This window comes from Oncorhynchus keta, chromosome 32, assembly GCF_023373465.1.
Source record: "Oncorhynchus keta strain PuntledgeMale-10-30-2019 chromosome 32, Oket_V2, whole genome shotgun sequence".
Lineage (NCBI taxonomy): Eukaryota > Metazoa > Chordata > Actinopteri > Salmoniformes > Salmonidae > Oncorhynchus > Oncorhynchus keta.
The window spans coordinates 10,917,443-10,942,894 of NC_068452.1; the positions used below are offsets into that span (position 1 = coordinate 10,917,443).

Sequence of the window (25,452 nt, forward strand, 5' to 3'; positions counted from 1 at the left end):
GTCGTATCTACTTGTTAACCTATTTAATTTAATATTACGTTATTTTTTATTAGTCAGCTATAGTATCTGGCTGGTTAAGTTAGCACTAGCCCAGTTGCTAATGATAGCTAGCTAACATCCCCGACCATGAGCTCCCAAAACTTCTCCCCTCCTGTTAAAGAAGAGGGGGTCTGCTGGACGGAGAAAGAAGCTCTGGGGCTGAACATTGTCGTGAAAGAGGAGAAGGAAGAAGAGGATGTCACAGTAAAAAAAGAAGAGAAAGACGTTTCAGTTAAAGAAGAGGAAGACGCGTTCAGAGTGGAAGAAGAGGAGGATGCAGTTTTTGGAGTGAAGAAGGAAGGGGAGATTACTGTCACATTGAAAGACGAAGAGGTGGAGATAGGAGATCTGATTGACACCAGTAAGTACCGCCTTAAATGTGTTTTTAACTTTGGATATTCGGAGTTGGCTCGTCAATACCTCTCCAACGGAGGGCCCTAGGATTATAACTGATATGTCTAGAATCAGAAGACGTAGACAACAAGCTACCCTTTGTTTTCTCCGTTCCTTTTCCAAAAAGTGACTAAACATATATATTTGAGAAGGGTCTATCTGCTGACCGCAGACTGGGGGGCACGGCATGTAGTGATTTTAATGTAGTGATGATTTACTACACACGGTGCCCCCCAATAGTGCCATGTGAGAGTTGGGTTGGCGACACCAAAGATTATGAATATACTGACAAGATGTCACTTTGCCCAAACAAGGCGAGTCGTTGTCCACAAAGTGGCACTGAAGGTTCTCTAGCTCCCGCCTACCCTTTCTTTGGATTGGTGTATACTTCTTCTTATTGTAATCTATTTAAAAAATATATATTATATGAGGGTTGTTGACGTCAACAACCTGTATTCAATGGAGAGAGATGCTAAGTTACTAGCATGAATATGCATAGCAATCTGAAGACAACTCCTATGGTGTTTTATTAGAACACACCGTTCTATACAGTCCACCTGGTAGAGGTTCATATCTGACAGAGATGAACAAAACGTTCTATACAGTCCACCGGGTAGAGGTTCATATCTGACAGATGAACACACCGTTCTATACAGTCCACCCGGTAGAGGTGGCTAGAGAGAGCTACTAGCATGAATATCCATAGCGATCTGGAGACAACTCCTATAGTGTTTTTATCAAAGTTGTTGGTATGTCACGTGTCCACATAACTTAAGCAACACAAAACTTCTGTTGGATCAAGTAAACCTCACATAGCAAATAAGCCGTTAATTTTGTTGTTGACCAAATTCGACTCTTTGATCATTGTTTCCTCTTGGATACAACCTACTGTAACCTACTGGCATAACCTAGAGAGATACAACCTACTGTAACCTACTGGCATTACCTAGAGAGTTACAACCTACTATAGTCTACTGGCATGACCTAGAGAGTTTCAAGCTACTGTAACCTACTGGCATGACCTAGAGAGATACAACCTACTGTAGCCTACTGGCATGTCCTACAGAGATACAACCACTGGTATGCAAGCATTTCTAATCTTTTTTCTCACTTTTATGGGGTATTGTGATGTCAGATTGAGCACTTTTAAAAATGTCATCCATTTTAGAATAAGGCTGTAACGTAACAAAATGTGTAAAAAGGGAAGGGGTCTGAATGCATGTATGTCGTATGTTCTAGGGCTGTCCCAGATAAAAAATACATTTTTCTTTCTACCAATTGGCAGGTTGAAGTGTTATGACATATATTTTTCCATATAGACAAACCGCATGTGTTTAGTAAAATCAACTGTTTGTGTTTTATCAAATCAACTGTATGTGTTTAATCAAATCAACCATATGTGCAGAACTTGAACTGAACTGATGCTTCAAGCGTTTGATTAAATAATTAACACAAATGACTTGAAGAAGCCAGAGATCAATATAACTAGAAGAAAATAACCAACTGACCTGCTGCTGGCCTTCATAACTTGTGACGTTAAGCTCCGGAGGTTTCCGGTAAAATCTGCAAACTTTTTCCATTTGGAATTTATCCAATTTATCCTACAATTTCTACCGATCTGCGTGCTACATTAGTTGTATAGTACCTAGTTAGTAATAGGAGCTAGTTTCCCTCCTTCAGGGAACAGTAGTTATAGTCATAACGTGAATTTCATAGTATGTTGTTATTAGTTTCCCTCCTTCAGGGAACAGTAGTTATAGTCATAACATGTGGATTTAAAAGAATGTTGTACCTAGTTTCCCTCCTTCAGGGAACAGTAGTTATAGTCATAACATTAAGCTTGTCATATGTTAAACTTAAATACTGGATCTTGCTGTCGGACATTTTTTTTGTTTTCAGGTCTCTGAATTGCTCTCTAACTACGTAACATTTAGTGTTTCCTTATGTTACGCTGGAAGAACAGTTTTCATGGGCACAGAAATCCTAAATGATTTCAGTTTGCTAAATCTGAGAGTCACCTTAAGTTGATTCACAACACCCAAATCGACACTCATTAATGCTGTTCTTCAATAATTAAACATAATACTTAATACAGTAGCTTTTTAGTTAGTCACATGTTCAACTATCATCAGCTGATCCATGAAATAATTTTCTGCATGCCAGTCAAATGACAGACATCACGACATGCAACAACAATCGAAATGCTTCTTCATTCATTACTCTGGTAAAGACGGTTATGCCGTGCTCCACGTTGGCTCCAACATCCCTAACAAATTGATGTTTATAATGTCATTGTCTGCTTGATTTATAGTAGGGTTTCGTTAGTCTGTCTGGACACAGAGATACTTAGCTCATAATGTGTAGAGAACTGTTCCGTGATGTATATGCTATTGTACAACACACAGAGCTATTTTTCTTTATTCAGGACATTTAGAATGACAACACATTACAAAGTAGCCAAGTGGGATTATTCATAAAATTATCTGGTGATCAGTTTATGAAATGTCATGAGACATTTTAGTTTCCATGTTTCACCTGAAATATTAAATGATTTATAATCCAGGGAGGTGTTTCTGCACCCAAATTGTGTGTGCATCACCCTTGTTGCAATTTTAGCAAACACAGAAAGGGGCCTATATTGGAGACCAAAAGTAGCCTGGCACACTGCTTAGGATTTCAACAACTTTTACTTATTTCTAGCCTACAATCATCGATGTTACTACTATTGTGAAAATATGACTAAATAGGACTATTGTTGCTCACTTGACTGTCTTAAGACAATTCTAAAGTAATTTTAACATTCATTACAGACGTCAATTGTTGTACAGCATCATGGCTACGCTTTTGGCATCACCTTTAACAGTGGATTTCTGCTGTTGTGGCCCTTTAATCATGTCTGACTTGTTGTTCACACAGGAGAGAGATGTGACTATCGTGGATCCTCTGGGGAGCCTCAACATCATGATGCTAACGAGGCAGAGAAGGGTCTCTTCACTTCAGAACACCTCAAGAAACGCCAGCAGAGACCCACAGACAGGAAATCTCACTGCTGCTCTGACTGTGGGAAACGTTGCAAATCTTCATCAGAACTTAAAATACACCAGCATGTACACACTGGAGAGAAATCTCACCACTGTTTTGATTGTGGGAAGAGTTACTTAAGATCAGAATCACTAAAAGTACACCTGAGAATTCACACTGGAGAGAAACCTTATAGCTGTGATCAATGTGGGAAGAGTTTTACTCAGTCAAGCTGCCTGAAAACTCACCTGAGAATTCACACTGGAGAGAAACCATATAGCTGTGATCAATGTGGGAAGAGTTTTACTCAGTCAAGCTGCCTGAAAACTCACCAGAGAATTCACACTGGAGAGAAACCTTATAGCTGTGATCAATGTGGGAAGAGTTTTACTCACTCAAGCTGTCTTATAGTACATCTGAGAGCACACACAGGAGAGAAACCTTACCACTGCTCTGACTGCGGAAAGAGTTTTGTTAGTTCAACAGATTTAAAATCCCACCTGAAAATACACACAGTAGACAAACCTTATAACTGTACTCAATGTGGGAAGAGTTTTAATCACTCAAGCTGGCTGATAGTACATCTGAGAGCACACACAGGAGTGAAACCTTATAGCTGTAATCAATGTGGGAAGAGTTTTGTTACATCTAGCCATCTGACTCTACACCAGAGAACACACACAGGAGAGAAATCTTATAGCTGTAGTCAATGTGGGAAGAGTTTTATTCAGTCAAGCAGCCTGATATCACACCAGAGAACACACACAGGAGAGAAACCTTATAGCTGTAATCAATGTGGGAAGAGTTTTACTCAGTCAAGCAGCCTAGTATCACACCAGAGAACACACACGGGAGAGAAACCTTATAGCTGTAATCAATGTGGGAAGAGTTTTACTCAGTCAAGCAGCCTGGTATCACACCAGAGAACACACACAGGAGAGAAACTTCATAGCTGTGATCAATGTGACAAGAGATACTCTGATAAAAGATCTCTGATCAAACATCAGAAAATACATACATGAAGGAGTTGTTTCCTGATATCAATGAAATAATGGCACAATGTAGAATGTTTTAACATTGTAGTAGGAGTATTTTAGATGTCACAATGTAGAATGTTTTAACATTGTAGTAGGAGTATTTTAATGATGTCACAATGTAGAATGTTGTAACATTGTAATGAGTATTTTAATGATGTCACAATGTAGAACCCTAATTATTTCTCCCATGTTCTATGAGCCTCACCAGTGGAATTTTTTTTGTACTTTGCTGTGTTCATCTTTCCCTCGATCCTGACTAGTCTGCTAGTCCCTGCAAAACTTCCCCGCTGCATGATGCTGCCACCCCCATGCTTCACAGTAGGGATGGTGCCAGGTTCCCTCCAGATGTGAATCTTGGCATTCAGGCCAAGGAGTTTAATCTTGGTTTCATCAGACCAGAGAATCTTGTTTCTCATGGTCAGAGTCCTTTCTGTGTTTTTTGGCAAACTCCAAGCAGGCTGTCATGTGCCTTTTACTGAGGAGTGGTTTCCGTCTGGCCACTCTACCGTAAAGATCTGATTGGTGGAGTGCTTCAGACAGATGGTTGTCCTTCTGGAAGGTTCTCCCATCGACACAGATGAACTCTGGAGCTTTGTCAGAGTGACCATCGAGTTCTTGGTCACCTCCCTGACCAAGGCCCTTCTCCCAAATGTATGTAGTTCTGTACTTGAGCTGGTCTTGTCTGTTGATTTGTGTCATGTTTTGTGTGGACCCCAGGAAGAGTAGCTGGTGCTTTTGCAACAGCTAATGGGGATCCTAATAAAATACCAAGATTGCTCAGTTTGGCCGGGTGGCCAGCCCTAGGAAGAGTCTTGGTGGTTCCAAACTTTTTCCTTTTAAGAATGATGGTGGCCACTGTGTTCTTGGGGACCTTCAATGATGCAGAAATGTTTTGGTATCCTTCCCCAGATCTGTGCCTCAACACAATCCTGTCTCAGAGCTCTTCGGACAATTCTTTTGACCTCAGGGCTTGGTTTTCACTCTGACAACTGTGGGACCTTTATATAGACAGGTGTGTGCATTTCCAAATCATGTCCAATCAATTGAATTTACCACAGGTGGACTCCAATCAATTTGTAGAAACATCTCAAGGATGATCAATGGAAACAGGATGCACCTGAAAGCAATCTCAAGTCTCTTAGCAAAGAGTCTGAACACTTTAAGTAAATACATTTGCAAATGGTTTGTCATTATGGGCTGTTATGTGTAGATTGATGAGGGGAATTGTTTTTCAGAATAAGGCTGTAATGTAACAAAATGTTGAAAAAGTGAAGGGGTCTGAATACTTTACTGAATATTGGTGGCAGATTTTTCTACCGCTGGCAGTTTTGTACACAGTCATGTGATATGTGGTATAGAAACATCCAATCTTAGGCGAATACAAGGGAGGCACTATACTGTGTATCTGGTCAAAACCACTGAGACAGGTGCCCCTCCACCCTCTGGTGGGATGGATCATGTCTACAGAGAAACCTAGATTCAAATACTTAGATTTGTGTGTATTGGGTAAATGTTGTGAAATTGTTAGATATTACTTGTTAGAAAGTACTGCACTGTCGGAGCTAGAAACGCAAGCATTTCGCTACACCTGCAATAATATCTGCAAAACATGTGTACGTGACCAATATAATGTGATTTTGATTTGAAATAAATGTCCTATTTATCAAAGGTGCTTTTGGCTTGGGTCAAAATTACTCCAAAGGATTTGAATTTGTTAAAAGTCCATTTTGATACAGAAATACTAAACAATGATTTAGATGTATTAATAACAAGTTGATTGACAAAGTCATGAAAATTGGAAGAATTTAATAAACCACATTTTGGCTATGATAAAAGATATGCCTCTGGGGTCAAAATGATCCATGTCAGAATTATGGTTCAATGCAAATGTGTAGTGGGTGTAAAGTTTGTTTTAAATACTCACTCATTAAACACGAATCAATCAACACATGCTTCTCTTTGAACAACTTAATATAATATTAAACTTTTATTAAATAAATGAAAAGTAAAACTTGCCCACTCCAGTCAGCAGATGGCGATGTGAGTATTTTAGGTTCATGCGACGCTGCCAGTGTGACGTATAATCTAGTGGACGGGACGCTCCTTCAACAACAGCTAGTCAGACACCTCTGTACCTTTCGAGCAAAGATAGGGACAAAATTCACGCTCTTTACACTGTTTTGGTGTATATTAGTCGTTGTTTATTAAACACTTCTTCCATATGTACTTGTTGGCCCATTTAATTATATATTTATGTTGTTTGTCAGCTAGCTGGTTTGCTAAATTAGCTTAGAACTAGGCTAGTCACTAATGCTAGCTAGCTAACATCTCCGACCATGAGTTCACTAAGTTACTCTCCTCCTGATAAAGAAGAGGAGGTCTGCTGGACGGAGAAAGAAGCTCTCATTAAAGAAGAGGAGGATGTTACAATACAAAAGCAAGTACAGGGTGAGGCTGTTACAGTGAAAGGAGAAGAGAAAGACCGTTCAGAGTGAAAGATGAGGAGGAAGAAAAAGAGGATGCAGTTTTTGGAGTGAAAGAGGAGGAGGGGGAGATGACTGTCACATTGAAAGAGGCGAATGAGGAACAAGTGGAGGTTGGAGATCTGTTTAACACCAGTAAGTACCGTCTCTGCAGTCGTTGAACCAATGTGCAGTAAAGGGGTTCTACACTTTAATGTTGTTCTGTAGGAATGACTGAAGCTTCACTGTAACGTGTAGAACATCAAGAGTGGACCATCAACAAAACCTTATAATTGATCAAATGCATCCAATGGCAATGCCTGAAATACTGTAGTCCTCAATATCTCCTATTAGGTTAGCCGAATATGTAGTCTTAAAGGGGCAATCAGCAGTTGTTACATCCATTTAGGGACTTATACATTAATGATATGTACCCATCTGTTTCTTGAAGAATTCACTTATAAATGCCTCATGAGCTTAGTTCAACTGTCGTACCCCATCAGAACCCAAAATACAAGCTTTTTTTTAAAACTTCAATGTTTGTCAGTAAATATAAACAAACACTCTATATACTCAAAACATGGTTAAAACTATAATGTTGATACCATGGAGGGTTGTATTTCTCCAGCCCCATCCCTCAGCTTTTTACTGAAATGGGCAGGGAGTTTGCTTTGTTATTGTCTCTACTGCTGATTGCTGCCCCTGTTACTCCTCAAGGTCCAAGGACTGTATGTTATTTTGAGAGGTAGACTGGCTCTGGCAGCTAAAATAGTCAAATATTCCATCTAAATGTGAATCGGTTCTCAATTGCGATACATTTCTAGAAACATAAATCGCTGTACTTTCATATCACATCAAAATAATTTCACATAATACTTTCATATCACATCAAAATAATTTCACATAATACTTTTAAATCACATCTAAAATTATTTCAAATAATATTTTCATATCACATCAAAATAATTTTACACTCACTGCACACTGTTTTAACCAGATTCATCACAGTTAAAGCTGACAGTATGTTTGTGTTTCATCACAGTTAAAGCTGACAGTATGTTTCAGTGTTTCATCACAGTTAAAGCTGACTATGTTTCAGTGTCTTAATACAGATGCAGCTGACAGTATGTTTCAGTGATTCATCACAGTTGGAGCCGACAGTATTTTTCAGTGTTTTAATACAGTTGCAGCTGACAGTATGTTTCAGTGTTTTAATACAGTTGCAGCTGACAGTATGTTTCAGTGTTTTAATACAGTTGCAACCGACAGTATGTTTCAGTGATTCGTCACAGTTGGAGCCGACAGTATTTTTCAGTGTTTTAATACAGATGCAGCTGACAGTATGTTTCAGTGATTCATCACAGTTGCAGCTGACAGTATGTTTCAGTGTTTTAATACAGTTGCAACCGACAGTATGTTTCAGTGATTCGTCACAGTTGCAGCCGACTGTATTTTTCAGTTACGACACATTTCTGGAGGCCTTCTTCCATTCCACGCGGGTGTTCAGAGCATGTTAGCTATTCAGCACAGTTGAACCCCTCCCATATATATTTAATATATTAAATTAAATTAAATAAATATATAAATATTTTATATATATATATATATATATATATATATATATATATATATATATATCAATTAAATATTGAAAGATTAAATATTGAAAGGCAACAACATACAATTGAATGTAAAATAGAAGAACATATTGGAGAAAGCACTATCCAATACAGTACTGCCATACAGGCCTAATATCACATTTCAAGATATCTTTGTACACAAATGGTTCCAAATTTGATCAATCAGGCTGACTTGAAAGATTATATGCAACATTTTGCTGGGTGGCAATAATGTGTTTGTATTCTGAAGGGCATTTATACAAAAGAGGTAGCCTAGACACTGTATTAATACCATTATGCATTTGAATCCCAACTACAGCTTCCATCTAAGATATTAATGTCCCTCCAGAAGGGGGTGTACATGTAACGTTTCCGAAATGGGACAGTATTGCAAATGTAACGTTTCCAAAATGGGACAGTATTGCAAATGTAACGTTTCCAAAATGGGACAGTTTTGCAAATGTAATGTTTCCAAAATGGGACAGTATTGTACATGTAACGTCTCCAAAATGGGATAGTATTGTACATGTAACGTTTCCAAATGGGATAGTATTGTCCATGTAACGTTACGCCCCCTTGTGAGTTAATAGTATTGCATGCTGTTGCAGGCTATATAAAGAGGGAGACCTCCATTGACGATTCAGTTCGTTGTAACATCTCGTTTGGACAAGTCACCGTCCTTAGTTAGTTAGTTAACGTTAGCTAGTTCATTCTCACAAAAGTGAGAACTGCTCAAGACTGGAAACTTACATTAATGAGTATAAAGCCATGTTGGCTTTATGGAAACGATATACAATATATGGGAAAGAATATAGTTGAGGGAAATAATCCAAACCTAGTTGTGCCTAGTTAGAACATAACGTTATCTAGCTAGATAACGGTACTGTACTGTAGCTCATACAATGCCAACGGTCAAACCCTGCTTTCTAATATTTAAGGTAATTGACTATAGTAACGTTATGGAAGATATTCACAGAAAACCACCATTGTCTTCGTTATTCATTATTAGTATGTTATATTATAATAATGAATTATTTCGAGACATATTCAGAGCCAAACATCAACCCAACTTAACCTTTTTAACTGTTGTCACATCCAAACTTGTCACCATCATTTTCAGTTGTAAATTGCGAATAAGTTTCATTGACCAAGAACCCTACGGTTCTTGTGGGATTTGAGAACAACTCCAGTTGAACCCTTCATTTTGAGAGTGTAGTCGGCTCTATTTACTCTCAGATTCAAAACATGCTGACTAGCATCAACGATCAAGTCAGCTGCTGCTGTTCCAATAGAGTATGAGGTGAGACGTGAACTGACGTTGAACCGGGCAGTCAGCTGCTGCTGCTCCAATACAGTATGAGGTGAGACGTGAACTGACGTTGAACCGGGCAGTCAGCTGCTGCTGCTCCAATACAGTATGAGGTGAGACGGTGAACTGATGTTGAACCGGGCAGTCAGCTGCTGCTGCTCCAATACAGTATGAGGTGAGACAGTGAACCGACGTTGAACCGGGCAGAATGAGGTGAGACGGTGAACTGACGTTGAACTGGGCAGTCAGCTGCTGCTGCTCCAATACAGTATGAGGTGAGACGGTGAACCAACGTTGAACCGGGCAGAATGAGGTGAGACGGTGAACTGACGTTGAACCGGGCAGTCAGCTGCTGCTGCTCCAATACAGTATGAGGTGAGACGGTGAACTGACGTTGAATCTGGCAGTCAGTCATTCATTCTGTACTATGAGTCTGGTCTAACATTGTTGGTATTGAAAAAGCCTTACTGCACATTGTGGTGGAAATTCTAACCAATTAGGAGAGATTTTGTAATTTCTTCAAACAATCAACCTTTATTTGATAAGAATTGCAATAATGTAGCTAGTCAGCCCTACACTCTGAGGTGGAAGGCCGAGAGCTCGATGACACAAGGAGTTCTGAAGCCTTATATAGTCAAACCATCTTGTGCATATAGAAAACACGTGATCTTGGTATGTGTCCGTGTGTGGAGAACGAGACACAGACTAACTGTGAATTGGCCGTCTCGTTCTGTAGCAACAGCTAGTTATTCTAGTTTACCAGTGCGGTGTCAAAACAACAGGAAATCACTGTAGACACAGTTCCTCTGAAGTAGATCAACGGTTCCCCGAATTGGGGTAAGCAAGCGCCTTTGGCCTGTCTGCCTAATGGGTGTGTCTAGAGCGAGTCTAGAGATAAATCAAACCCAGCCTGAACTGTGATGGAGTAGAGTTGTAGTTTCTCTAGAGATAAATCAGACACAGCCTGAACTGTGTGATCGAGTAGGGAGTTGTAGTTTCTCTAGAAATAAATCAGATCCAGACTAAACTGTGTGATGGAGTAGGGAGTTGTAGTTTCCAACAGGTCAATATTCTTCTTAGTTTAGCGTATAAAACATAATGAACTACAATGACCATAATCCATTGTGTGCCGACTTGTCTTGTCTGTTTATTTTACACCTGCTATGTGAAAGAGACAGAAGAATGCATGATGGTCAATGCTATCTGGGATCCTTGGGACATCTCTACCCTAAACTCTAACCTTAACCCCTACCTTAACCATTTGAAATGTCAATTTCAACCTACTAGAGACATCCCAATGATATATCTATCTGAAATTACATGATCTAAGTGATTGATAGTTGGTATTCAGCAGTCATAAAGCCTTATTTACTTTAATGAACTACTAAAACAGTGATTTTGTCAGACAGCAGCTCAACATTTTATTGGCTGACTGATCCATTCATCCTTCCATCCCTCAGCCTTCCTCTCCTCTGAAGACCCAGTGAGGGTGGAGCTCAGTCAGAGAACATTTGAGGCACTGGTTAGGAAGAACACTTCTACAGCCAGAGAGGTGAGAGGTCACATGTGGTTTAGATGGTAAATATTTATGTCCCATTAGTGGTTCATCATGTAAGCAAACAAGAATATGTTCCATCATCTATGTTTATTTACATTAGTGCAAATTGTCCACTGATATTGGTGTAATTTCTCACCCCTTTTGGCTGTATGAAAGTTACTTTCCCCTCAGACACACATTTGTTCTTTGATATTATGAAGGTAATTTGTGTCAAATGTACTTTCCCCCACTCATTCACCCATCTCTTTATATTGAATATTTATATTCAGTGGCCTGACTGCATCCAGACTGTCAAAGGCCCATCCTTGTAGATCTGAACCTAATGCAGCTTGGAGTGATCAGATGACACAAGTCACATTTAGGTGCCAGGTGTAACTGAGGCCATAGATGCTCCATACCCATTACTTTGAGTGTTTTATATAATATGACTAAATGTGTTTCTGTGTTGCAGGGGCAGTCAAGAAATGGAACAGCAAGGCCACAGAACATGACATAAGCAGAGCTGTGGGAGACCACCTCAAGCCCCTGGTAGAGCCGGGGGTGGTGTTTACCACTCCACCAAGCCTTCAGCAGGCTGGGAAAGTGGGATTGATCTGTTTGATCCATTTGTTTGTTTCACTTCTCAGGAGTTGAATCCTTTGACATATTGTTGATTTAAAAATGTTTCATTATGAACAAATGCACTGGGTTGGTTGAAAGGTGATACTAAACATACATAACATATAACTATTTTGGGGGTTGTGGGGTGTCTAGCATAGTCTAGCATAGTCTATGGCTGCCTGAGGCGGTTCTCAGAGTCAGGTGATTTTTCGTTGTCTCTGATTGGGAACCATATTTAGGCAGCCATATTCTTTGAGTATTTCGTGGGTGATTGTTCCTGTCTCTGTGTTAGTTGTCACCATATAGGTTTTCACATTCCGTTTGTTTTTGTATTGTTCATGTTTTTTCTTCATTAAAGATGTATCGAACTAACCACGCTGCATTTTGGTCCGACTCTCCTTCGACGGAAGAAAACCGTAACAGCAATGTTCAAATCAAAGCAATCTTTATTTATACAGCACATTTCAGACATGGATGCAACACAATGGCTTCACAGGAAAAAGCAAACCAAAATGAACAAATATTTAAAACGAAACAAACATAAGGATAAAAAAAAGCATGAGAAACAACTGAAAGACTAATGAACATTCTAAGGAAAAGACAATGATTAAAATATTAAGAATTGGATACATCCAACCCAAAATAGAAGCTTGTTCTACTCCATTGTTTGTTGTTACCTTCCCCAACAGGAAAACCAAATGTCCCTTACATAGAAGAGGGAACAAAGAATAATTGACAACAACCAAAACTAAACAGGTGGGGTTTTGAAAGACACTATGGGGTGTCCACTGGAAGTTGACTTGTAACAACAACTGGGACCTAAAAGACACCCACCAGGAGACCCACTACATCTGCCCAAGAAGAGCCAAACAAAAAAAAACCCACACCAAAGCTAAAAGACAGGACGCAAACCAAACAGGTGGTTAAAATAATTTATTATCTTCAATACCATTCATTCTTTACAACTCATAATTTACATGCATACTCAAATAATGGTATTTTAATTAAACTAATTAAACTAAACATAAACCCCAAACAAAACCTCAGGGGAGCATCTTCCCTCCCCGTCACCCTACAAAATACCTTTCCCTATCTCCCCGTCCCTAATCTATCCTCTTACAAATCTAAATGACACCCAGCCCTAAACCCCCCTTCCACCTCTCCCGAGCAGCATGCTGCCCCCACTTCCTCTCCTCCCTATTCATCCTCCCCCTCAAATCTCCTTCCACCCTCCTCACTATCCCTTCCACCCCCCAATCTCTCCCTGTCTTCACCATGTTCTGCCTTGCTTCCCACAGCCCCCGTTTAAAGAGACTCATGAGAAGCCAGAGCAGAAACCTGTCCCTATCCGTCCCTCTTGCTCTCCCTACACCCCTCTCTAACCTGGTCCACGTCAATACATAATCCCCCTTCACCAAACCTAACAACACCCATGCCCTAGCCCATACTACTCCGGCAAAGGCACAGTCCCAAAAGACATGGCGCACAGTCTCCTCCCTGCCACAAGAGGATCTTGGACAGGTGGGGGATTGCACCAAACTATACCGGTACAAGATGGAACGTACCGGCAAACACTTATGAAGGCTCAACCAATTCAGGTCCTTGAGCCTGTTGTCCAGACCCCGCGCCTGCACTCCCTCCCAGACCACTTCCGAGATGCCCACTACAGGCGCCGGACTCCCTGCCTTTCTGACCTCCTCGTACAGGTGCCTGTGATCTAAACCTACTCAGGCAACTTCAACCTCAGGGTGCGCACGCAGCCACTTGGCCGCATGACCAAAGTGCCACGGCAGCTGTTCCGCCCGAGGACCCGTGTTATAGACCACACCATTATGCTTCTCGCCTGATACGAGAAAAACACCCGCAGGAGGTAACCGGACGGGTGTATCACTGGCTGAGCAAGCTCCGCTAACAAGAAAGAAACAAAAATTGAGTCCAGCTTGAGGAGGAAATGTGGTACCCCCCTACCTCCCTCCCCAATGGGACAGATCATGCGTGCCCTGGCGACCCACTCGCACCTGCCACTCCACATAAACTGAAACACAAGCCTCACTAGAGGCCTCCTCAGACAAGCCGGCAATGGGTAGATGTATGCCAAATACAAAAGAGACGGCAACACATCCACCTTTAGGACCAGGACTTTGCCCATAAAAGACAAATACCTAGCCTTCCACATTGCTAGCTTCCTCTGTACCACTGCGATACGCATGTTCCAGTTTAGCGTCGCTGAGCCGGAGGTCTCAAAATGGACCCCGAGAATCCTCAGGGCCCCTTCACAGAGAGATAACCCCCCCAGGCACATCCGTTCTACCGCGCCATCTTCCAAAAAACTTGACGGAAGACTTTGCATGGTTCAGAACTGCTCCCGACGCTCGGGTGAAATCCCCAAAGATGGCAAGGGACCTTGTCAGGCACGAGTCCTTGCACAACAGCAAGGAAGTGTCGTCGGCGTACTGCGTCATCTTAACACGCAGCCCACCACTTCCAGGGATCAACAAGCCTTCCACCCCTGTGTCCGCCCTAATGGCAGCCCCCAGAGGCTCCATGTACAGAACGAAGAGGAGAGCCGAGAGTGGGCATCCCTGCCTGACCCCAGACGAGAGGTCAAAAACGTCACCGAAGTGACTATTTACACTAACTCGACACCCCGCTCCGACATATAATGTACGAATCCATCCTATAAACTTCTCCCCAAATCCTAATCTACCTAACACCCTGAATAGAAAAGATCTATTCACGCGATCAAAGGCTTTCGCCTGATCTAGCGCTGCTACCATTAAAGGCAGCCCTCTATCTTCAACCCAGGCGATGGAGTCCCTGATCAACTGTAGGTTCCATCTTATTACATTTACATTTTACATTACATTTACATTTAAGTCATTTAGCAGACGCTCTTATCCAGAGCGACTTACAAATTGGTGCATTCACCTTATGACATCCAGTGGAACAGCCACTTTACAATAGTGCATCTAAATCTTTTAGGGGGGGGTGGGTGAGAAGGATTACTTATCCTATCCTAGGTATTCCTTAAAGAGGTGGGGTTTCAGGTGTCTCCGGAAGGTGGTGATTGACTCCGCTGTCCTGGCGTCGTGAGGGAGTTTGTTCCACCATTGGGGGGCCAGAGCAGCGAACAGTTTTGACTGGGATGAGCGGGAACTGTACTTCCTCAGTGGTAGGGAGGCGAGCAGGCCAGAGGTGGATGAACGCAGTGCCCTTGTTTGGGTGTAGGGCCTGATCAGAGCCTGGAGGTACTGGGGTGTCGTTCCCCTCACAGCTCCGTAGGCAAGCACCATGGTCTTGTAGCGGATGCGAGCTTCAACTGGAAGCCAGTGGAGAGAGCGGAGGAGCGGGGTGACGTGAGAGAACTTGGGAAGGTTGAACACCAGACGGGCTGCGGCGTTCTGGATGAGTTGTAGGGGTTTAATGGCACAGGCAGGGAGCCCAGCCAACAGCGAGTTGCAGTAATCCAGACGGGAGATGACAAGTGCCTGGATTAGGACCTGCGCCGCTTCCTGTGTGAGGCAGGGTCGTACTCTGCGGATGTTGTAGAGCATGAACCTACAGGAACGGGCCACCGCCTTGATGTTAGTTGAGAACGACAGGGTGTTGTCCAGGATCACGCCAAGGTTCTTAGCGCTCTGGGAGGAGGACACAATGGAGTTGTCAACCGTGATGGCGAGATCATGGAACGGGCAGTCCTTCCCGGGAGGAAGAGCAGCTCCGTCTTGCCGAGGTTCAGCTTGAGGTGGTGATCCGTCATCCACACTGATATGTCTGCCAGACATGCAGAGATGCGATTTGCCACCTGGTCATCAGAAGGGGGAAAGGAGAAGATTAATTGTGTGTCGTCTACATAGCAATGATAGGAGAGACCATGTGAGGTTATGACAGAGCCAAGTGACTTGGTGTATAGCGAGAATAGGAGAGGGCCTAGAACAGAGCCCTGGGGGACACCAGTGGTGAGAGCGCGTGGTGAGGAGACAGATTCTCGCCACGCCACCTGGTAGGAGCGACCTGTGAGGTAGGACGCAATCCAAGCGTGGGCCGCGCCGGAGATGCCCAACTCGGAGAGGGTGGAGAGGAGGATCTGATGGTTCACAGTATCGAAGGCAGCCGATAGGTCGATCTTATTGAGCGGCCCTCTTCCCCGCACGTCTGATCCTCATGGACGACGTAGGGAAGGGCTGTGCACAACCGGTCTGCTAAAACCTTTGCAAGAATCTTGTAGTCTACACACAGCATGGTCAACGGCCGCCAGTTGCCAAGGTCAGTTGCTTCCCCCTTCTTATAAAGAAGTGACAGCACACCAACAGCCATTGATCCCCCCGGGACCCCCGTCTCAAGGATGGCCTTCAAGACTTCGAGAACCACTGGTCCAAGTATACCCCAAAACTTGAGGTAAAACTCAGCCGGCAGCCCATCCATCCCAGGCACCTTCCCTTTTCCCATCCTCCTAAGAGCGCTCTCAACCTCTTCTAGTGAGATCTGGGCCTCCATCACGTCTCTAATGTCCTCTGGCAACCGCCGGGACAAGTGTTCTAAAAACACGTTTCCCTGCTCTACATCGATTTCCCTTTCCTTAAATAAACCTTGGAAATGATCAGTTGTCACCCTGACCATTTCCTCTGGTTTACTTACTATACTACCATTTTCTTCCCTAACTCCATGCATTACCTTCCTACTCTGCCTGGCCCTAACCGACTTAAAGAACATAGCGGAACAAGTCTCATTATGTTCTAGAAAGCCACTATGCGCACGCTCCAGGAAAGCTCGAGCCTTCTGCTCCTGCAGCTCCCTGAGCTGCGCCTTTAGGGCTGCGAATCTCTCCCAGTCAATCGACCCACAGAGGTTGCCTGCCTCGTACTCGAGTTCAATTAACCTTTGGATACGATCCACCTCCCTCCTTTCCTCCCTTTTTTTCCTTCTACAATATCCTATTATAAAAGCCCTTATCCTCCCCTTAACTAAATCCCACCACTCTAACACCCCCTCGCACATGGACCGGAGGCCGTCAAGCCTCCGAAAGAAACAAAAAAATGCGTCAACGAAAGCCTGCTCCTCCAGTATATCCCGATCTAACTTCCAGTACCCCCTACCGAAGAGGCAGACTGGCGACCCTACCTGCAGGAACACCCCGTCGTGATCCGTGAAGAAAACAGGCACCAGCCGCCCAGACAACTGACCCAAAGACCTGGATACAAAAATGTAGTCGAGCCTCCGCGCAACCCCCCTGGAGTTGCGCCATGTAGGACCGACCATTGCCGGAGTAATGTGCAGGCCACCATCAACCAGACCATAGCAAGCCATTAGCCCAGTGATGGCGCCTGCACTGCTATCACCACCTACCCCTAAATCTATATTAAAATCCCCTCCTATCACCAAGTGCCTGTTTGTAACACACAGGGGCGCCAGACAGTCCACCATCTCCCTCCTGTCTGCCGCCACCTGTGGCAACATACACCCCAATTAACCTATATCTAGCTTCTCTATACTTTACATCTATCCCCAATACTCTACCCTGCATTATAACAAAAGTGCTCTCTACCTTAACCTCTCTATTCCCACACAGAATCCCTACTCCTGTTGAGTGCACCCCTCCTATGCCCCAAAAAGATTCCCCCTTATCCCACTCCCTCCTAAATCTACACACATCCCCACCATCCCTCAGGTGAACCTCCTGTAAAAAACAGAAATCAAACCCCACACCCTCTAAATAACAAAAACCACCCTCCTTTTAACATTATCCCTTAACCCCCTAACATGTAGACTAAAAAAAGAAACAGAACTATTCATTTAATTATTTACAACAATATAAACCCCAAAAACCTAAGAAAAACCAGGAGACTCACCCGATGCTCCCCTGGTCCATCTCCACCGGCGGGGACGTCCTCTCATCTCCTGACGCCCCCCCGTCCTCCTCCATCTCTCCAACCCAGGATGCAGGCAGTGTGTTAGGCAGGGTGCACCCTGGGTTTCTCACCACCACCCACCCTCCCACCCTCCCTGTTTGCCTCGGGGCCGTATGTAGGGGACCCCAACTCCTCACACAGGAGTTGGGATCCCTCTAGCACACCGCCCACAGACCCCTCACTGGAGTCATCCACTAAAATGCAAGGGGCTGAGGCAATCCTTCTCGTACCACTGTCCCCTTCTCCCTCTTTTCTGCTCCTCCACGTTCTTCCACCTTCTTTTTAATCTCTCCTTCTTTTTCCTTCTTTCCATCTTCTCTCCTCTTTCTTTTCGCCTCTTCCTTCTTCCCTTCTTCGTCCTTCTCCGTCCTTTCCCCTGTGCCATCCGTACAATCCGCATGCGTCCTCTCTTTCCTCCCCCCATCCCCCGCTCCCCCCCCCAGCTGCAGACGCGTATGACCTGTGACGAGCCGGGCAATCACGCCACAGGTGTGCTCTTGAGCCACACCCGTGGCAAGCCTTGGGCTCGTCACATTCCTTGGCCTCGTGCTCTTCCGGCCCACAAAATCGACAACTCTTGGCACTGCACGAGGCCAGGATATGGCCATAGGCCATACAACGCCTGCAGAAAGGGGGCTGACGTGCATAGTATAGTGTTCCCCTGTCAGCCCCCAGGGAGAACATCGCCGGAGGATGGAGGTAGCCATCCACACTCTTCGGGGACTCCCTGAGTAACGCCTGGAAACCTCTCTTTCCGTTCCAGAAACCCAGGGAGTCCCTGAGGTACCTCGCTGAGGAGACATTGTCCATGTACCTCCCCAGAAAGGCCCTCACCTCTTCATCTTTCACATGCGGATTGTACATGGTTACGGTGACCACCCTGAAGTTGTTCTTCGCCAGGCTGGTCACCGCATAATGGCACAGGGGTCCCGTTTCTCCGCTTCCTTTGCCATCTTCATTACTTCGTCATGTTTTTCTTCTTTGTGAAACGTCACATCGAAAGCCTTCTCATTCGGGTTCCCTTGAAGGCAGAGCACTTCCTTCACCTCTATCCTGAGGCATCCCATCAAAATGGTCCTTCCAAATGTCTCTCTACTCCACGGCTCCATCTCCTTTTCAGTCCAGGCAAATCGTAAGGTATTTGCCATACCAATCCCCGGAAACAATCTTGTTTGCTTGTATTGATTCATTAAAAAAAATAAGCTCTCTTCAGAAAGAAGCTTCAACCCGAAATGAAAAACATCTTTAATAGGAAACGGGGGAGCAACTAAAGGTGTTGACTCTCCACATCTATCAAGACAACTGGAGCACTAGGCCAGACAATCTTAAATAGAACCTGGACCAGCTCAGGTGAAACACCTTCCCACTAACGAGATGGACAAGCCAGCACAGGTGAAACACATACTGACTAACGAGGTGGCACCAATCAGTTCGGCCTACATGCTAAAGTCCAACCTCAAAACATAAATGGAAAAACCAAAGCCTGTAACAAAGCCTTAAGACAACAAATATATCCTATATTTTTGTTGGACAAGTTTGCTTACCACCAACAGAAAAACACTTCCATTTCACATTATAATCAACTACAATGCTTCACCTTCACCAATATAAACATGGCGTCTACTGGCTGTCAACAATTAAAAACAAGAAAAAACACATTTCTAAATAATAATATACACTTTTCTCAGTTTTCTTTCTATAGAATCCTAAAACTCACTAGCTTCTAGAACTCTCATCTTCCTAAGACTGACTAGCTTCTAAAACTCACTAGCTTCTAGAACTCTCATCTTCCTAAAACTCACTAGCTTCTAGTCCACTTGGAACGAGTCCAAACAAAACCCATCTCCAATACAGAAAAACGTGCAGTCACAATACATTGTGATCAAATGTACACCCCTTTGTTAATATGTATTGGCAATAATTCACTTAATTGTCAGGCATTGAATAATAAAACATGTATCTTTTGTCAGGCTGAATGTTTGAAATATGAGATGATTTGAGACATGCGTCTTCAGTAGTGGAATAAAGACAATTAGCAATTGAATGTTGTCAAGAAATACTGGAGTGATGAAAGATGGTTAATAAAATTGATTATAGACCAATTTATTATACTGTGTCCATGTGTATTTATTTATTTATTTATTTTAACCTTCATTTAACAGGAACCGAAAGGTTGCTGGACTGGATCCCGAGAGCTGACAAGTTAAAAATCTGTCATTCTGCACCTAAACAAGGCAGTTAACCCACTGCTCCCTGGTAGGCCGTCATTGTAAATAAGTCAGTTAAGAACAAATTCTGGCTTACAATGACGGCCCAACGCTCTAACCACTAGGATACCTGCAAGTTAGTTGAAATTAAGTTATTTTCCAATCATTGAAATCAATTACCCAAAAATACACATTTTCAACCGAACGTATATTGGATGTCGGGCATAGTCTTCTTTTGAACGTCTTTTCAATTTACATTTTGCTCGGTGGGAAAGCCCGATGTCAAAACAGTGTTAACGTGTCCAAATCAAATAACCAATATGCAGAAACAGTTTGGGATAAATTGAAAACCTAAACATAACATGTGCTATATACACAAACATCTGCCACAATAATCATGTTATTTGTATTTTTTAAACAAGCTCCTTATAAACTGCAGTGGGTCACCAACGTGGCAAGTGTAACACAACTCAACACAACTTTCAATTCAGAGCCTGGATTTTTCCCCCGAACGCTAATATCCATATCATGTTGATATCAATTGATAAGGGGGCAAACATTTAGGCTTCTACATTGTGACATGATTAAAATACTCCTAGTACAATGTTAAAACATTGATAGTAAAATTCATTGATATCATGAAACAACTCCTTCCTGTATGTACTTTCTGATATTTGATCTGAAATCTTTTATCAGATTATCTCTGGTCAAAGCTAAGAGGTTTCTCCTGTGTGTGTTCTCTGGTGTTGTACCAGGCTGTTGGACTGACTAAAACTCTTCCCACATGTATTTCAGCTACAGGATGTCTCTCCTGTGTGTGTTCTCTGGTGTATAGTTAGCTGCCCAGATGTAGCAAAACTCTTCCCACATTGACCACAGCTATAGTGTTTCTCTCCTGTGTGTGTTCTCTGGTGTGATATCAGGTTGCTTAGCTGAGTAAAACTCTTCCCACAGTGAGTACAGCTAAAAGGTTTTTCTCCTGTGTGTATTCTCTGGTGTCGAGTCAGATTTCTATATGTAGTAAAAATCTTCCCACATTCATCACAGCTAAAATGTTTCTCTCCTGTGTGTGTTCTTTTTAGAGTGAAGTACATCGAAAAAATCAAGAGAAAACTGCAAGACTCAATAGAAGACAAAACAAGGAACAAACCAAAAAAGACAGGCTTTTGAAAAATTAACTATTTTTCATAAAATTGTACAGTTATCTTAGCTAGCTGAATTGCTAGCAGAATTGTTTACTTGTTGCTAAGCAGTTGCTAGGGACTCTCCTGGAAGAAGCTAGCTAGCTTACAAAGAATAACAACAAAAAATATCTAGTTAACAGAAGAAAGGAAGACAAAATAAGGACAAAAGAAGGACAGAAGAAAAAGGAAAAGAAAGAGGACAACAAAGTGAAACAGTCAGCACTTCTATTGCAACTTCGTATTTCGTCGTCCTAACATAGTCTACACTGCTATCTGCCCAGCAGCTAGCCAGCTAGCAAATGTCCACCGTCTACCGAATAGCAGCACTGTAGAAACTATTACACTCAACTGAACGACTTGATTAGTGTAGTGTTAGCTAGCTACATAGTTGTCTTTGCTGTCTTCGTATCCAAGATAATTGTGTAGTTTAGAGCGTGTAGTCTTAGAGTGATTATCTTAATTTACCGAGGTTAGCTAGCCAGCTATTTGTCGTCCTTAACATAGGAGACACTGCTAGCTAGCCAACAGCTAGCCAACGTCTACTGAATAGAACTTCCGCACTCAACAACCCGGTCGCATTCCGCTTCGCTCCACAGGTAGTATCACATTTTCATTTCATTTCATTACAGCACAACGGTTTGATTTGTTTGATCGTAGCTAGCTACATAGCTAGCTACATAGCCGTCTGTGTATCAAAGATAATTGTGTAGTCTAGAGCGATTTTCTAGGTTAGCTAGCCAGCTATTGTCGTTCTTTTAACGCAACGTAACGTAATCAACACTGCTAGCTAGCCAGCTAGCCCCGAATAGCAGCACTGTAGAAACTATTACACTCAACGGAACGACTTGATTAGTGTAGTGTCAACAACGCAGCCACTGCCAGCTAGTCTACAAAGTCAACAACGCAGCCACTGCCAGCTAGCCTACTTCAGCAGTACTGTATCATTTTAATCATTTTAGTCAATAAGATTCTTGCTACGTAAGCTTAACTTTCTGAACATTCGAGACGTGTAGTCCACTTGTCATTCCAATCTCCTTGCATTAGCGTAGCCTCTTCTGTAGCCTGTCAACTATGTGTCTGTCTATCCCTGTTATCTCCTCTCTGCACAGACCATACAAACGCTCCACACCGCGTGGCCGCGGCCACCCTAATCTGGTGGTCCCAGCGCGCACGACCCACGTGGAGTTCCAGGTCTCCGGTAGCCTCTGGAACTGCCGATCTGCGGCCAACAAGGCAGAGTTCATCTCAGCCTATGCCTCCCTCCAGTCCCTCGACTTCTTGGCACTGACGGAAACATGGATCACCACAGATAACACTGCTACTCCTACTGCTCTCTCTTCGTCCGCCCACGTGTTCTCGCACACCCCGAGAGCTTCTGGTCAGCGGGGTGGTGGCACCGGGATCCTCATCTCTCCCAAGTGGTCATTCTCTTTCTCCCCTTACCCATCTATCTATCGCCTCCTTTGAATTTCATGCTGTCACAGTTACCAGCCCTTTCAAGCTTAACATCCTTATCATTTATCGCCCTCCAGGTCCCCTCGGAGAGTTCATCAATGAGCTTGATGTCTTGATAAGCTCCTTTCCTGAGGACGGCTCACCTCTCACAGTTCTGGGCGACTTTAACCTCCCCACGTCTACCTTTGACTCATTCCTCTCTGCCTCCTTCTTTCCACTCCTTTCCTCTTTTGACCTCACCCTCTCACCTTCCCCCTACTCACAAGGCAGGCAATACGCTCGACCTCATCTTTACTAGATGCTGTTCTTCCACTAACCTCATTGCAACTCCCTCCAAGTCTCTGACCACTACCTTGTATCCTTTTCCCTCTCGCTCTCATCCAACACTTCCCACACTGCCCCTACTGGATGGTATCGCGCCGTCCCAACCTTCGCTCTCTCTCCCCGCTACTCTCTCCTCTTCCATCCTATCATCTCTTCCCTCTGCTCAAACCTTCTCCAACCTATCTCCTGATTCTGCCTCCTCAACCCTCCTCTCCTCCCTTTCTGCATCCTTTGACTCTCTATGTCCCCTATCTTCCAGGCCGGCTCGGTCCTCCCCTCCCACTCCGTGGCTCGACGACTCATTGCGAGCTCACAGAACAGGGCTCCGGGCAGCCGAGCGGAAATGGAGGAAAACTCGCCTCCCTGCGGACCTGGCATCCTTTCGCTCCCTCCTCTCTACATTTTCCTCCTCTGTCTCTGCTGCTAAAGCCACTTTCTACCACTCTAAATTCCAAGCATCTGCCTCTAACCCTAGGAAGCTCTTTGCCACCTTCTCCTCCCTCCTGAATCCTCCTCCCCCTCCGCCCCCCCTCCTCCCTCTCTGCAGATGACTTCGTCAACCATTTTGAAAAAAAGGTTGACGACATCCGATCCTCGTTTGCTAAGTCAAACGACACCTCTGGTTCTGCTCACACTGCCCTACCCGGTGCTCTGACCTCTTTCTCCCCTCTCTCTCCAGATGAAATCTCGCGTCTTGTGACGGCCGGCCGCCCAACAACCTGCCCGCTCGACCCTATCCCCTCCTCTCTTCTCCAGACCATTTACGGAGACCTTCTCCCTTACCTCACCTCGCTCATCAACTCATCCCTGACCGCTGGCTACGTCCCTTCCGTCTTCAAGAGAGCGAGAGTTGCACCCCTTCTGAAAAAACCTACACTCGATCCCTCCGATGTCAACAACTACAGACCAGTATCCCTTCTTTCTTTTCTCTCCAAAACTCTTGAACGTGCCGTCCTTGGCCAGCTCTCCCGCTATCTCTCTCAGAATGACCTTCTTGATCCAAATTAGTCAGGTTTCAAGACTAGTCATTCAACTGAGACTGCTCTTCTCTGTATCACGGAGGCGCTCCGCACCGCTAAAGCTAACTCTCTCTCCTCTGCTCTCATCCTTCTAGACCTATCGGCTGCCTTCGATACTGTGAACCATCAGATCCTCCTCTCCACCCTCTCCGAGTTGGGCATCTCCGGCGCGGCCCACGCTTGGATTGCGTCCTACCTGACAGGTCGCTCATACCAGGTGGCGTGGCGAGAATCTGTCTCCTCACCACGTGCTCTCACCACTGGTGTCCCCCAGGGCTCTGTTCTAGGCCCTCTCCTATTCTCGCTATACACCAAGTCACTTGGCTCTGTCATAACCTCACATGGTCTCTCCTATCATTGCTATGCAGACGACACACAATTAATCTTCTCCTTTCCTCCTTCTGATGACCAGGTGGTGAATCGCATCTCTGCATGTCTGGCAGACATATCAGTGTGGATGACGGATCACCACCTCAAGCTGAACCTCGGCAAGACGGAGCTGCTCTTCCTCCCGGGGAAGGACTGCCCGTTCCATGATCTCGCCATCACGGTTGACAACTCCATTGTGTCCTCCTCCCAGAGCGCTAAGAACCTTGGCGTGATCCTGGACAACACCCTGTCGTTCTCAACTAACATCAAGGCGGTGGCCCGTTCCTGTAGGTTCATGCTCTACAACATCCGCAGAGTACGACCCTGCCTCACACAGGAAGCGGCGCAGGTCCTAATCCAGGCACTTGTCATCTCCCGTCTGGATTACTGCAACTCGCTGTTGGCTGGGCTCCCTGCCTGTGCCATTAAACCCCTACAACTCATCCAGAACGCCGCAGCCCGTCTGGTGTTCAACCTTCCCAAGTTCTCTCACGTCACCCCGCTCCTCCGCTCTCTCCACTGGCTTCCAGTTGAAGCTCGCATCCGCTACAAGACCATGGTGCTTGCCTACGGAGCTGTGAGGGGAACGGCACCTCAGTACCTCCAGGCTCTGATCAGGCCCTACACCCAAACAAGGGCACTGCGTTCATCCACCTCTGGCCTGCTCGCCTCCCTACCACTGAGGAAGTACAGTTCCCGCTCAGCCCAGTCAAAACTGTTCGCTGCTCTGGCTCCCCAATGGTGGAACACACTCCCTCACGACGCCAGGACAGCGGAGTCAATCACCACCTTCCGGAGACACCTGAAACCCCACCTCTTTAAGGAATACCTAGGATAGGATAAAGTAATCCTTCTCACCCCCTTAAAAGATTTAGATGCACTATTGTAAAGTGGCTGTTCCACTGGATGTCATAAGGTGAATGCACCAATTTGTAAGTCGCTCTGGA

General features: G+C 44.2%; 2 protein-coding genes across 2 annotated transcripts in view; both read left to right on the forward strand.

Annotated features, from left to right (window-relative positions):
- The window catches only part of LOC118365090 (zinc finger protein 271-like), a 46,078-nt gene extending 39,916 nt beyond the window's left edge, over window positions 1-6,162 (forward strand). Inside the window, exons 5-6 of the mRNA XM_052490164.1 lie at window positions 112-400; window positions 3,349-6,162. Of these exons, the coding sequence (XP_052346124.1) occupies window positions 112-400; window positions 3,349-4,475 (1,416 nt within the window). The 3' untranslated portion in view covers window positions 4,476-6,162. The remainder of the gene's footprint in view (window positions 1-111; window positions 401-3,348) is intronic.
- LOC127914400 (uncharacterized) overlaps window positions 1-25,355 on the forward strand; it is a 156,513-nt gene extending 131,158 nt beyond the window's left edge. Inside the window, exon 2 of the mRNA XM_052490252.1 lies at window positions 24,130-25,355. Within this exon, the coding sequence (XP_052346212.1) occupies window positions 24,594-25,343 (750 nt within the window). The 5' untranslated portion in view covers window positions 24,130-24,593 and the 3' untranslated portion in view covers window positions 25,344-25,355. The remainder of the gene's footprint in view (window positions 1-24,129) is intronic.
- The last annotated feature ends 97 nt before the right edge of the window (window positions 25,356-25,452 follow it).